This window comes from Octopus bimaculoides, chromosome 13 (genome assembly GCF_001194135.2).
Source record: "Octopus bimaculoides isolate UCB-OBI-ISO-001 chromosome 13, ASM119413v2, whole genome shotgun sequence".
In the NCBI taxonomy this organism is placed as follows: Eukaryota; Metazoa; Mollusca; class Cephalopoda; order Octopoda; family Octopodidae; genus Octopus; species Octopus bimaculoides.
Window position 1 is genome coordinate 5,561,661 of NC_068993.1, and position 13,229 is coordinate 5,574,889.

Sequence of the window (13,229 nt, forward strand, 5' to 3'; positions counted from 1 at the left end):
GCACCAACAGACGCAGATACTCAGGTGGCACCAACAGACGCAGATACTCAGGTGGCACCAACAGACGCAGATACTCAGGTGGCACCAACAGACGCAGATACTCAGGTGGCACCAACAGACGCAGATACGCAGGTGGCACCAACAGACGCAGATACGCAGGTGGCACCAACAGAGGCAGATACGCAGGTGGCACCAACAGACGCAGATACTCAGGTGGCACCAACAGAGGCAGATACTCAGGTGGCACCAACAGAGGCAGATACGCAGGTGGCACCAACAGAGGCAGTTACTCAAGTGGCACCAGCAGAGGCAGACACTCAGGAAACATCAGCAATAGTTGTCCCACAGGATGCAGGAGAGACAGTTATCCAAGAAACACCAGCTGCTGTCCCACAGGAGGCAGCAGAGACTTTCACCCTAGAAACACCAGTGATGGAACCACAAGAGATGAAGGAGACAGTTGCCCAGGGGGAAGTAATTGATGTCCCACAGGAAGTAGCAGAGATAGCTACCCAGGATGCATCTGGAATAGCCACCCAAGAAGCCCCAGTGACCACACTTGAGGAGACTGTGGAGGCTGATAGCCAAGTGTCAGCAGGGAAAGTTTTACAGGAATTGTCATCTGATGAATCTTCCCAACAAAATTCAGAGACAGAAAAATCCGACACAGAAAACATAGAACACGATGTGCCTTATTTCAGGAACCTTGTGGTATCGCAGACTGAAATACTAAACAACCTGTCTGATGTCTGGGAGACAGTTGTACCAACCCTCAGTGAAGAAGGTAAGAAAATAGATTGAATTTTTTCTTTTCACATTTATCAGAATTCCATTGCTACAGTTAGCACTGTATTTTGGACTCTTTGATTAAGAGATTATCACAGTTTATATAGTATAAAATGTTAAAATGACAATAGGTTAAATGCCTTACCCTCTTTTATGTTTTATAAAACTTCATTAGACTTGTTTTGATATAGAAAAGGTCTTTTTATTTGTGTGTGTGTGGAGGGACACAATTTCATATTAAACTTGCTCCAGACCTGTTTTCTTTAAGACTGTAAGGCAGTGTTTCTCAACCTTTTTACCGTTGCATAACCCTTAGAATAAGTTACATGTCTCTAGGAACCCCTGCACAAAAATAATTATACTCTATATCTTTCTCATATTTTTTTCATCGTAATTCACATGGTGAATATCATATATATATATAAATATATATATATATATATATATATATATATATATATATATATATATATATATAAATATGGTTGTTATATTGATAACATAATAGGTTAGATAGGATAATGTCTGTATTACAATAACCAATAATATTTTGTGCATGTTTCATAATATTACAATCATGAAATTAGCGTTAGCTTATCTCACACTTTGTTGTGGAACTCTAGGTTTGTGGGGAACCCTGCTGTAAGGTATGATTCAAGGGAAATATTTCTCGGTGCTAGTTTTAATTGGTTGAGCAATCATGTAGAGGTTTTTTTTATGTTGCTTGTGTTTTTTGTGAGAGTGTGTCTTGCTGCTGTCATCGATGGCTTTTCTCTGATTTCAGTTGAGGGTGACGTCCGCACAGTTATTGGTCAAGCTAAGCTGCTCATTTCACAGCGTTTCCATCAATTCATTGGTTTGGTTGACAACTGTGAATTTAACACTGGCGAGAAGACCACCACATGTGAAGATTTGCAAGGGTTTTGGGACATGGTAGATTTCCAGGTAAGGCATTTTTTTCTTTTACCTCCATAGTGTGGTTTTCACTAATGAAAAATTCTCTCTTCTACTACAATCACATGACTAATTACATTAAAAAACAAACACATTTCTTTCTCAAGTTTATAAGTAGCTTTCTTGTATTTTCTTTGAGGACTATGGCTAAAAATATGGTTTTCTTTTGCTAAGGTGGAAGATGTGAAGAAAAAGTTTGCTGATTTGCAGAAATTGAAAGACAACAATTGGCAGACAGAAGATATTCCATCGACCAAACCTGTCAAGAAAATCAAGAAAGCAAAGGTAAGAATCAATGTTGTTTAGTCCCCAAGTCAACCCTAGTCAGGCTGACTTGTCATCAAATGTATTCCATCCTTGACCATCCCATCTTTTTAAGGATTCATTATCTAATGTGCCCTTTTCCTTTCTAAGGGCATGATTTGAAAAATTTTTGTTTTCTAATAAGTCAAAGGATAACATGGAGACTTCTCAAAAATTCCCCCATCACCACTGTTTGACAACTGGTGTTGGTGTGTTTATGTCCCCATGACTTAGTGGTTCGGCAAAAGATACTGATAGAATAAGTACCAGGCTTAAAAAATAAGTACAGGAGTCGATTTTTTCAACTAAAAATTCCAATGACTGAAACAGGTAAAAGATAAAAGACGTGTTTTGATTGATGGTTAAATGACATTGTTGAATTAAATTACTATTATCTCCTGTTTGCAATTTTTTTTTTCTCAGCCTGTTCCATCCAAGGTTTCAAAAGCGAAAGGAAAATCAAAATTTGCCCAATTTCTGGCACAGAAGAAGAAAGTTGCAGATAATTCAACTGGAGGCGATGCTGAAGAAGCAGAGAAGGAAGAATCGGTTAAAGTATTTGATGGCCACTTCTTCAAAGTGGAGAGTCCAGTTCGATCACCAAAGCCGCATTGTTTGGGTAAGATTTCCTTCCTTCAAGCCTGCGTTTTCTATTGTAAAACTGAAATATTTTCACTCGCTTTTTTTTAATATCATCATTATGGAAGATGATTGACACTATTACGTTAAGTGATACTTGGAAATATCAGGGTTAATGACAGGAAGGGCATCCAGCCACAGAATACCTGCCTCAATAAACTCCATCTGACTCATGCAAGCATGAAAAAGTGGATGTTAAAATAATGATGATGGGATTTTTGCAGTTTCCATCATCATAATATCTGCTTTACCATATTCCCTCACAAGCATCGGTTGGCTTTGGGACTGTAGTAAAAGACATCCAAAGTGCTGTGCAGTGGAATTGATCCTTGAACCCCATATTTGCAATGTGAAATTCTTGCCATGCTTATACTTACGTTGGGGTTAAAAAAAAAAGAATTTTAGTCTGTTTAAATTGTTCTTAGCTTTTGGATTAAATAAATTCTTTGAATTTTTTTATTTTCAGATTCCCCCCGCAGTCCAGTTGTCATGCCAGTTTTCACAGAGACAACTCAGGAACGGTCAACAGACATCCAGGCTGATATTCATGAGAAAGATAACTCAGACGATAAAACGTTTCAAACAGTTGAGATAGAACCAAAGGATAAAGAAACTGAGCAGACAGTTTCTTCTCAGAATTCTTTCGACTCGGCAAAGGTAACACCTTTGGTTACAAGACGTAGCTATGTTCCAACTGTACCCAGCCCTCTCCTTCAAGATATAACTCCTGTGAGAAAGAGAACATCGACAAACCGGCGTTCACGTCTGCTCGGTGAGACAGTGAACACACCAGACAACTGTCAGCTAGTATTGTCATCTGCATCAGTTGAAAAGGTTGAAAATGATGAAGTGTTTGTCCTCCAATCACCACCAAGGTTTGTATTTGATCATTTTATTGATTTATTGATTTATTTTCTAAAATTTTCAAGCAAAATGGGGATGAGCAGGTGAAACAATGTCTAGATTAACGGCTTGTGTGTCTTAATGCATAAAAGATGTCTGCCAATCCAGTTTAATTAGTTCCATACATTACAGATATGGAATCATACTTGGCTGTTCTTATGTTTATTTCCACCCATCTTCCATTGAGCTATACTCAATCCTTGTCTCCACTCATCCTCAATTGAGCCCTTCTCAGCTAGTCCTTATACTCACTACTACTTGTGTTCCAATGAGTTGCTCTCAAACTTGGTCAGTTCCTTTACATTGTTTCCTTGTAAGCTTAGAACCAAAAGATTTTGAAGAAAATTAATTCAGTTTACTTTTGTTGTTTTTCCTAAAGCAGAAGACGTTCTCAGAGAGTCAGCCGGAGACTTTCTGCAATGGAATCATTTCCCAAATCGCCCAGTAAAGGTAGGTGGCATTAGTTTATTATTGTACTTCCCACCCAACGTTTGTCTCCTTCTCCAACTGGGATTGCCTTGTATCTCTTCTACAACAAGACTCCTATCTCTATTTTTCTATTCTTTTAATATCTCATCAACCAGTACAAAGCCACCTCCCTCATTACTACTCCCCACCAGTCAAGGAGACTTTGTCTTTGCTGGTGCCACGTAAAAAGCACTCAGTACACTCTGGAAAGTAGTTGGTGTTAGGAAGGGTATATGGCTGTAGAAACCATGCCGAAACAGACAATAGAACTTAACATAACCCCACTAACTTGCCAGCTCTTATCAAATCATCCAATTCTTGCCAGCATGAAGAACAGACATTAAATCTTGATGGTGATGATGATACACACTGACACACACACACAGGGTGTTGCAAATAAACTTTGGTTTTACCATTTGGGATAAAGGTTTCCACAACAAATGCATGGTGTTCATTAATCCAAACCATGACTGTAATTGAAAAAAAAAATAGCATTAAAACATTTTCTTCATGAAAACACTATTTTTATCTCCCTAACTTCACTAGGGCCACAGCAATGGGTATGTAAAACCTGGGAAGTTTTTCGGCTGCATTCTGTGTGTGTGTGTGTGTTTTCATCCTGTTTTTATTACTTTAAAATTCAAAATGTAATGTGTATTTTCTGTTAAATTTTTATTCAGATTCTACAAACACCGAAGATTGTGTACCGATTGGACAGCTGGTTGATTTGTCTGAACATGCCAGTCCTAATTGTGAAAGTACCCTTGAGAAAAAGACCCCGGTAACAAAAAGAAGGTCCAGGGCTAAGGGTAAGTAAAACCTAATCATCCCTTAAGGCAATGATTAATTTAGGAGAAACAGTGTGAAGGTGTGGTGTTTGTTAATTAAGGTACAGTGATTGTTGGGTTGTAATATGGGTCAACCTATCACTCAGTTAATGAGTTACAGCCCAAAACCAATCACGTTGTTGTTGAGGATGGTGGTGGTGCTGTAAGAATTAAAAACGGTGTGATAAAATTTTTGTAAAATTTAAGATCGTTTTAAACTTGTCTAACACTGAACCAGAAATGTTCACACAATATGCCTTTGATGATCTGAATTATTGTCCCTGGACCTGTGCAACAGATATGCTCTCCATAAGGCTCTCCAGTGCATGTACCAAATATGCATTTCAACCATTGGGTAGCTGGAATCGAAGTTGGAGTCTGAAACAATTAAGGGGTAGCTGGAGTCGGTAAAACTATATTGACTCTGATTCTGACTCATAATATCTTTATTCTTTAATATAAACCAGTTATAACATATAGGCCTACTCAAACTGCGAGTGTATGCATATGCTTTATGGGATATGTAGACCACAATCAATTAATTACATAAAGAGGAGTCAGAGTCGGAGGTGCCAATAGTACAGGAGTCGGAGTTGAAGTTTTTTTGTTTCGACTCCTCAGCCCTGATTTCAGCTATGATGTTCCCAGCTTCATACTGAACATATTCCACATATCTATCTATCTATTTCTAGCAATTCCAGTGACTGTAGTGACTCTTGTTTGCATAAATGTTTTCGTCTGTACGCTTTAAAACAAAAATGTCTCAAATTCATCTGAAACCTCTTAAACAGTAATTTTTCATTCTTTGAAACAGTGACGCCTGGGGTTCAGAGTGGTAGTCGTCGTTCCACACGGATTGCAAGACTGTCTGTGTTCCATGTTGAACCATGTTCTACAAAAGTTGAGAATCATGCAGATATGAATCTGATAGACTTTCAGACACCCATGACATCAAAGAGGTAAGCCGTTTCTCTAAATGTACATATGTATCCTCAGCCAAATCGTCCAACCCATGCTAGCATGGAAGGCAGACGTTAAACAAAGATGATGATGTATGTATGCTTGGGAGTGTTTCTGCCTTATCTTCCTCTTTAGCTTTTGTTTTATATATATATAAAATACATATTAAATACAGGACATCACCAGCAAGCGAAAAATACATAAACACATGAGAGATAAGTATGGGACAAAATACCAAAAGAAGTTAACTCCTCGTCAGTTGTCGACTGTTTTACTACTCTTTATTTGTCGTTGAAAGCATGAAATAGGGAGTAGTAAAATGGTCGACAACTGACAAGGGGTTAACTTCTTTTGGTATTCTGTCATGTACTTATCTCTTGTGTGTTTATATATTTTTCACTCGTTGATGTCCTGTACTTATTTATAATTGAATGCCATGCAGCATTGTCCACAATAAGTTCATATATATATGTGTGTGTGTTGTGTGACGTGTACTTCTATTGAAGTGCAGACAGAATATGGTCATACCAAAGATAAATCTGGAAACACTAGGTGTTGATATTTTGGTCTCAGATGAAATAACATAAGAGCTAGATCCAAAGGTAGATTATACATTTCATATTTGTTAAACATGTGTTGGAAGAGAAGATAAATGAACACATAAAGTGATGATATTTCAATAATGTTCTTATCTTTTCTTTTTCTCTTTGCTGTAGGAAAAGTTTGAAAAGACCAAAGTCTGTGGCATTTGCAGATTGTGTTACAGAGGAGGAGGGGAACTGCTCAAGTGAGTGAAAACTTTATTGCAATTGTGATTGGGGGTACCCTTAGCTTTGCAAGTACCAGTTGCGTAGTGGGGTCAATCTAATCGACTAGCCCCCCCCCCCCATTTCAGGCTTTGTATTTCTTCCAGTGCTTTACTATTTGAGTTCAAATCCTGCCATGGTCATGTTTGCTTGGACCTTGTCATCGATGTGTACTTGCAACTGGTCACATACCTAGATGAGATTTGTCACCTCTGATAGAGGAAACAAATGCAAACAGCTGCTGGGCTGAATAAATAATCCAGTATATGCAACTGAAGCAGAAACAGCCATTTGCAAGATATAGTAAGATTTTGTCCAAGACAACTTGCCTGCCAGCATTGTATATACAATCATTCATAGACATCTGTAAAAATGAAAGTTATAGTTGTTTTGTGAAGCCAATCTAAATTCAAGAATATTTTAGAAATATAATAACGAAAGGATTAAATAACTGCAACCATTTTTGATGAGCTCTTTAAGACTTTTATTTTTGTTTTAGTTCCCAACATTTGCCATTTGTCTCAATGATTGATTTGCCTTGTGAGTTAGTGTACAGTTTTTAAAGAAGTTATAATCTTATTTATTTATTTTTCTTTTGATTAAAGCATCTGCAGGTGATTTGACCACAGTATTATGTCCCATCAGCCCAAATGTTGATTGTACAGAGACCATAGAGCAGAACAGCAAAAAACTACAGAGATTTGGAAAACTGAAAGTTGGCTATACACCAATTCGTTCTGTAAGTTTGCTGTGTTTATATATTTGCCTGTCTGGGGTAGGTTGTATTGAGGTTAGAGGTGAGACACGGAAAAAGAAAACAATCCGAAATACTTCAGTTTTAGAAGACTGCTTCATAAATATAATGTTTATGCTCGCCCTGTAGTTTGATATCAAAACATACATAAAGCATAAGCATACTTCATATTGCATCAAAGTTCTTCTTCCTGGGGCTTGTTAATAACAAAAACCAATCAATTATTGAAGTCAGATTAATTAACTATGCCCTCCCTTTAAAATACTGTCTCTGTGTACATGGAGCTACTATGGCACATCTTTCGCAACATACAGACAGCATCACAACATTTAGCTTGTTTTGTTCTTTGTAAGAAATTATTGTATAAGCACCAAGATTGAAATGCTGGAAAACTATTTTAGGTTACTTAATTTTTGCCCCTTCACTGTTCCGACCCCATTTGTATTCCTTTTGCCTTCCATTCTTTTGTGGGTTGGTCTAATAATTAACAGGTATGCATATTCTGGAAAACCTGACCAAACAAATTTTCTGAATTGGATCTTGTGAAGCCAATCTCTTCTCTGAGGATGCAGCTTGGGTGGTAGTTCATGTTGGTCAGCCACTTGTCTCTTGGTCAGAGTAGAGGAAGTGTCTCGCAAACAGGGGACTGACTGAGATACTGCTTTGTTACCCAGGACAACCCCGAGCAAATACCAACAAATGGGGGATGCAACAAAGCGCTACAACAGCACACACCCCCACACCTGATTTGACCTATATGCCGGGGTCTTTTTGGTTAGATTTACCCAATCCTTGTTTGTAGCTTTGTAACAAATCATTATTTTTGACATTTTTATCTATCTTTTTTTTTTCTTGTTTCCACAGCGGCAAAACCGGAGAAGTTCTCAACAGATGGAGGAAGACAACTGAGATACTTCGAGTTCCTGCAACACTTATTTTCCATTCAAAATAATACACAAGGCCCTCCATATTTTCTCTAGAAATAGTTTCCAAACAAAATATGGGAACCTTCAATACATTTGTCACAGTGTGAATGGGTATGAATGTGAAAGATAAATGTGACTCTTGATTGATGAGTGATTGAAATCCCTTCTTTTTAAAGAAGAAAATACCCCAGATTTTTTTTTTTTTTACAAAATTACGAAACAAACTAGATGTTTTCTCAAAACACTGTATTCATAAAATAACACCATTTTCTAAATGTACATATGCTTTTTTTATTTTTTATTTTAAATTAAACATTATACAATAAAAGTTATGCTTTCTGCAGGAAAATGCTCTGGCATGAAAATTTATCGTACTGGTCTCCACTGGAGCAAAATGTCTTTGTACAGTACCGGGGCTGCAATGAAAGAATTGAAACAAAAAAAAAAAAAGCAATTTAAATAATATATAAACAACACAGTACCTAGATGTTATTTTTGAAAAGGTTTAACCATATTACATTATATATATATCATCATCATTTAACATCCGTTTTCCATGTTGGCATGGGTTGGACAGTTTGACTGAAAACTGGTAAGCTGGGGAACCGCACCAGGTTCCAATCTGATTTAGTAAGATTTCTACAGCTGGATGCCCTTCCTAACGCCAATCACTCCAAGAGTGTAGTGGGTGCTTTTTATGTGCCAGTTATGAAACACCAGCATCAGTCATCATCATCGTTTAATGTCTGTTTTCCATGCTAGCATGGGTTGGACAGTTCGACCGGGGTCTGGGAAGCCAGGAGGCTGCACCAGGCTCCAGTCTGGTCTGGCAGTGTTTCTATAGCTGGATGCCTTTCCTAACGCCAACCACTCCGAGAGTGTACTGGGTGCTATTTACATGCCGCCAGCACAGGGGCTAGAGGAGGCTGGCAATGGTCGGAAGTCAGTCAAGGTGGTGCTGGCATCGGCCATGTTTGGATGGTGCTTTTTACGTGCCACTGGCACGAGTCATGACTGTGATCGCACATGGCTTGACAGGTCTTCTGAAGCACGGCATATTGCCAAATGTCTCAGTCACTGCCTCCATGAGGCCCAAGCTCAAAGAGTGCTTTTCGCATGCCAGTTACATTTCGTCTGCCGTTACTTTCTGACTTCAAATTCCACTGAGGTCAACTTTGCCTTTCATCCTTTTAGGGTCGATGTAATCGACTTAATCTCTTTGTCTGTCCTTGCTTGTCCCCTCTATGTTTAGCCCCTTGTGGGCAGTAAAGAAATAAGAAATGTTAGCACGCTGGGCGAAATGCTTAGCAGTATTTCGTCTGTCTTTACATTTTGAGTTCAAATGTCACTTGTATGACACTGATTCTTATTTACAACCAACAGATGATGGCTACACAAATCATCTACCAAATCCACTCACAAGGCCATGTGGTTCCAGGTTCAGTCCCACTGTATGGCACTTTGGGCATGAGCATCTACTGTAGCCCGAGGGCAACTAGAGCCTTGTGATTGGGTTTGGTAGATGGAGAATAAAAGAAGCTTGTCATATATATATATATGTGTCTGTGTCTCCTTGTCTAAACATAGCATGATGATTGTCACCATCCTACAAGCAGTGTCATTCCAATATTCTGTGGAAACAGGTAAAGGTTGGTGATAGAAAGGGCATCCAGCTGTAGAAAATCTGCCTCAATAAACGGTGTCTATCCTTGTTTAGTTTACAAAATTGTATAAACAGTTATAAAACTCCGGATTTCCTGACCAAATTTATTCAACTTATCACTGGGATGGTCATTAACTAATATAGGTATAAAATAATTTAAAACTGGATCTACTTGATGCAATACTAAGTTTGATATATTATAACCATTTAAATTTAAATTTTTTGTTTAATGATTGGATACTTACGAACTTCCGGAAACCTTTCTGGGTGTTTTGCCATGTAATCCTCTAAGTAAATCCACTTTTTGCGGTTGTAATCAAGGCGATAATTCTTAATTAAGTTTCCCAGATACAAGCCAATAAGACCAAAAGCAACGTGACGCTGAACACCTGTAAAAGAAGTTAAAAACAATATCAGATTTATTACTGATTGACACAGTGTAGCAGGTTTTTTACCATTTTTACAATTTGTACCTATGTAGACAATACGTTTTTAGAAATTTTATTTCTTAAGAAATATTATGCATCTTTGTGAGATTACAGTGCTTTGGAATTTTATTAAAAGGTGTCTCTCTTTAATGGTACCTTGGAAAAAAGAGCAGCCAATACACTCTGTAAAATGGTTGGCATTAGGAAGGACATATTGCAGTAAAAACTATGCCAGAACAAGCAGTGGAGCCTGGTGCAGTCCTCTGGCCTGCCAGCTCCTGTCAAACTGTCCGATTCGTGCCAGCATGGAAGATGAACATGAAACGCTGATGATAATGATATATACAGATAAATAGATAGTTCACTATTTTTTTTTACTGCTTTCAAGCTTCACCCTGTCACCCCCATACTCTCTTCTAAACTGTGGACAAACATGTAGCTTCTTTACACCATGAAGCCTGTTCTGCTGTGTCCCTTTCATCTCTAACACCCTCAGTGCTCATAGCCTTGCAGGCTGCATGGAGGCTTCACTAGTGCAGATGGCACAACGAAAGTAATCAGTGCATGCTGTAGAGTGGTTGGTTAAGAAGGGCATCCAGCAGCAGACACTGGAGCATGAAGCAGTCCTTGGACCCATTAGATCCTGTCTAACCCATGCCAGCATGATCTTCATTTTTATATCATCAAGTATATGTCAATCTACTTTGTGAGTAGTGCATATTATTCTTGGTCCTTGTTAAGGGCCAAGGGAGTTATCACATGTAAGCAGGTATCCTAACAAGATTCCTATGACAATGACGAACCAAACAAGTCAGTTTGCCATTCTTGAAAATGAATGATGCTACCATTGTGAGGCCCAGATTAGTCTTGGTCAGGCAGACCTATAACTAAAGGCTATCATAGCTTTTGTTTCCTTTTTCAATTTTTAACCATTCAGCATTTAAACTGGCCAGATCTGGCCTCTCGAACTAACTCTAGAATATCATTATTCTAAAAATTAACAGTTACCTCTTCAAAAATCTCAAAGCTACAAAATAATGCATGCTTCATTCAAAACGGTCTGAATAAGCATTACACTTGATAGAGTAATTTGAATGCTAAAGGGTTAAAGCAAGACTCACAAAGGAAATGACAAAGAACCAAGGCTGCTGGCAGTTTGCTGTGCTTGACAAATCATGTCAAGCTAAGTAAAACTGGCTGTTCATACAGGTAGGTCCTACTTCTCTCAGTTGAGAGGTCTTTCTCGTGGGTGCTGGTGCCATGTAAAAGTTCCCAAACCAGTACCGCATAAAAAGCACCCAGTACACCGTGAAGTGGTTGGTGTCTGGTGAGGTAGGCCATCCAGCTGTAGAAAGCATGCCAAAATAGACAAGTGGGACCTGAGCAGCTCCCCAGCTGGCCAGTTCCTGTCAAACTGTCCAAGCCATGCCAGCATGGAAAGTGGACATTAATCAATAAGTGAATGGCAAACAAGCAGAGGAAAAGTAAGGTTGAGCGGTCCCTTTAGTTCTGTTTTGACACCCCTTACACTCTAAAGTTGTTGGAAAATGACCAAAAAAAAAAAAAAAGGGCTGAGGACCCTTTGGTCTTGGTTTTTCCTTCACACCACCACTTGATAACCAATATTAGTTTGCTTGATCCCCCATAACTTTATATATTTGTGTGTCTTTGTCCTGATATTGTGTGATAGTTGTAAAGGAGCATCACTGTCACACAAGTGGTGTCCTTTGCTTCCAATATTCCATAGAAACATGTCTGGTCACAGAATTATTACCAAAATGGTTAGTGGGTTCAGTCAACTGCATAGCACCATAAGCCAAGTAACAGCTATCATAGCATTAGGTTGACCAAAGCCTTGTGAGTGGAATTGGTTGACGGAAACCGAAAGAAGCCTGTTGTGTGTATACTCTTGTCTAGACATCATGAGATGGTTGTAAACGAGAATCATCATCATCATTCAGACAAGATTTTGTTTCCAGTGAAAAAACATGTCTAGCTAAGGAGAAAATATTACTTTGCTTGGAAAATGGGTGAAGATTGGCAACAACAGCAGTGCTGGACTACAGAAAATCTGCTTCAACAGACTCCACCTGACTCATGCAATCTTGGAAAAGTGGGTGTTAAATGATGATGATGATGGATGCAAGCACTACAAAATTAAACTCTAGAATGGATTAGAGGGAGCAGGTTAAAGGGCAGAAGGCCAAAAGCAATAGCGAATGATAGTAAATGTGCAGTAACCCCTACGATATGAGAAATATTACAGATTCAAGATTTAGTATCCGGGCCATTGTTATTCCTGTTGCACATAAATGACTCGCTTATTGTCATCACCTCTTTACTAATACTTTTAGTAGACAACATCCTGATGTATAAACATGCAAACATCAACAGATTACCATTTCCTACAGCAAGACCTAGAATTGTTAAAAGATATTTTTTACCTCTAGGCCAGGCTGAATGGCAGTGCCCAGGGCCTCTAAGAGGAAAGTATCCTCAGACTGGAGACTTGGCTGGAATGCTAGCAATAGAGTGAACTCTGCCAATGACACCCAAAACACCAAGTTGTAGTGTTAAACTGGATGTGAAATTAAGCCTACTATCCAAGTAGGCTGCAGTGGGATTTGAACTCAGAGCAGAAAAAATACCACAAGGTATCCAGACCGACACTAATGACTAAACAGACAGCACAACAAACAAATCCATGCTTTCTGGAATCATTTTAGAAAGTAAAAAAGTAAGGTACATTGGACAATGTAGTCCAATGTACCTGAGTTTCGTTAATTTCCAAAAAAAAAAAAAAAAAAAAAGT

General features: G+C 38.5%; 1 protein-coding gene across 1 annotated transcript; it reads left to right on the forward strand.

Moving 5' to 3' along the window:
- The first annotated feature begins 6 nt into the window (after positions 1–6).
- On the forward strand, positions 7–8,605 carry LOC106872425 (uncharacterized). The gene is made up of 11 exons (XM_014919424.2): positions 7–784; positions 1,571–1,731; positions 1,915–2,025; positions 2,467–2,662; positions 3,149–3,557; positions 3,965–4,035; positions 4,734–4,862; positions 5,695–5,839; positions 6,557–6,627; positions 7,252–7,385; positions 8,265–8,605. The coding sequence occupies exons 1-11, from the start codon at positions 433–435 to the stop codon at positions 8,307–8,309; spliced, it is 1,824 nt and encodes a 607-aa protein (XP_014774910.1). The 5' UTR covers positions 7–432; the 3' UTR covers positions 8,310–8,605.
- Positions 8,606–13,229: the final 4,624 nt, after the last annotated feature.

Coding starts and splice junctions, on each gene's coding strand:
- LOC106872425 (XM_014919424.2), top strand. CDS start 433: ATGGAACCACAAGAGATGAAGGAGACAGTTGCCCAGGGGGAAGTAATT. Junction 1,732..1,914: donor GGGACATGGTAGATTTCCAG/GTAAGGCATTTT, acceptor TCTTTTGCTAAG/GTGGAAGATGTGAAGAAAAA. Junction 2,026..2,466: donor AGAAAATCAAGAAAGCAAAG/GTAAGAATCAAT, acceptor TTTTTTTCTCAG/CCTGTTCCATCCAAGGTTTC.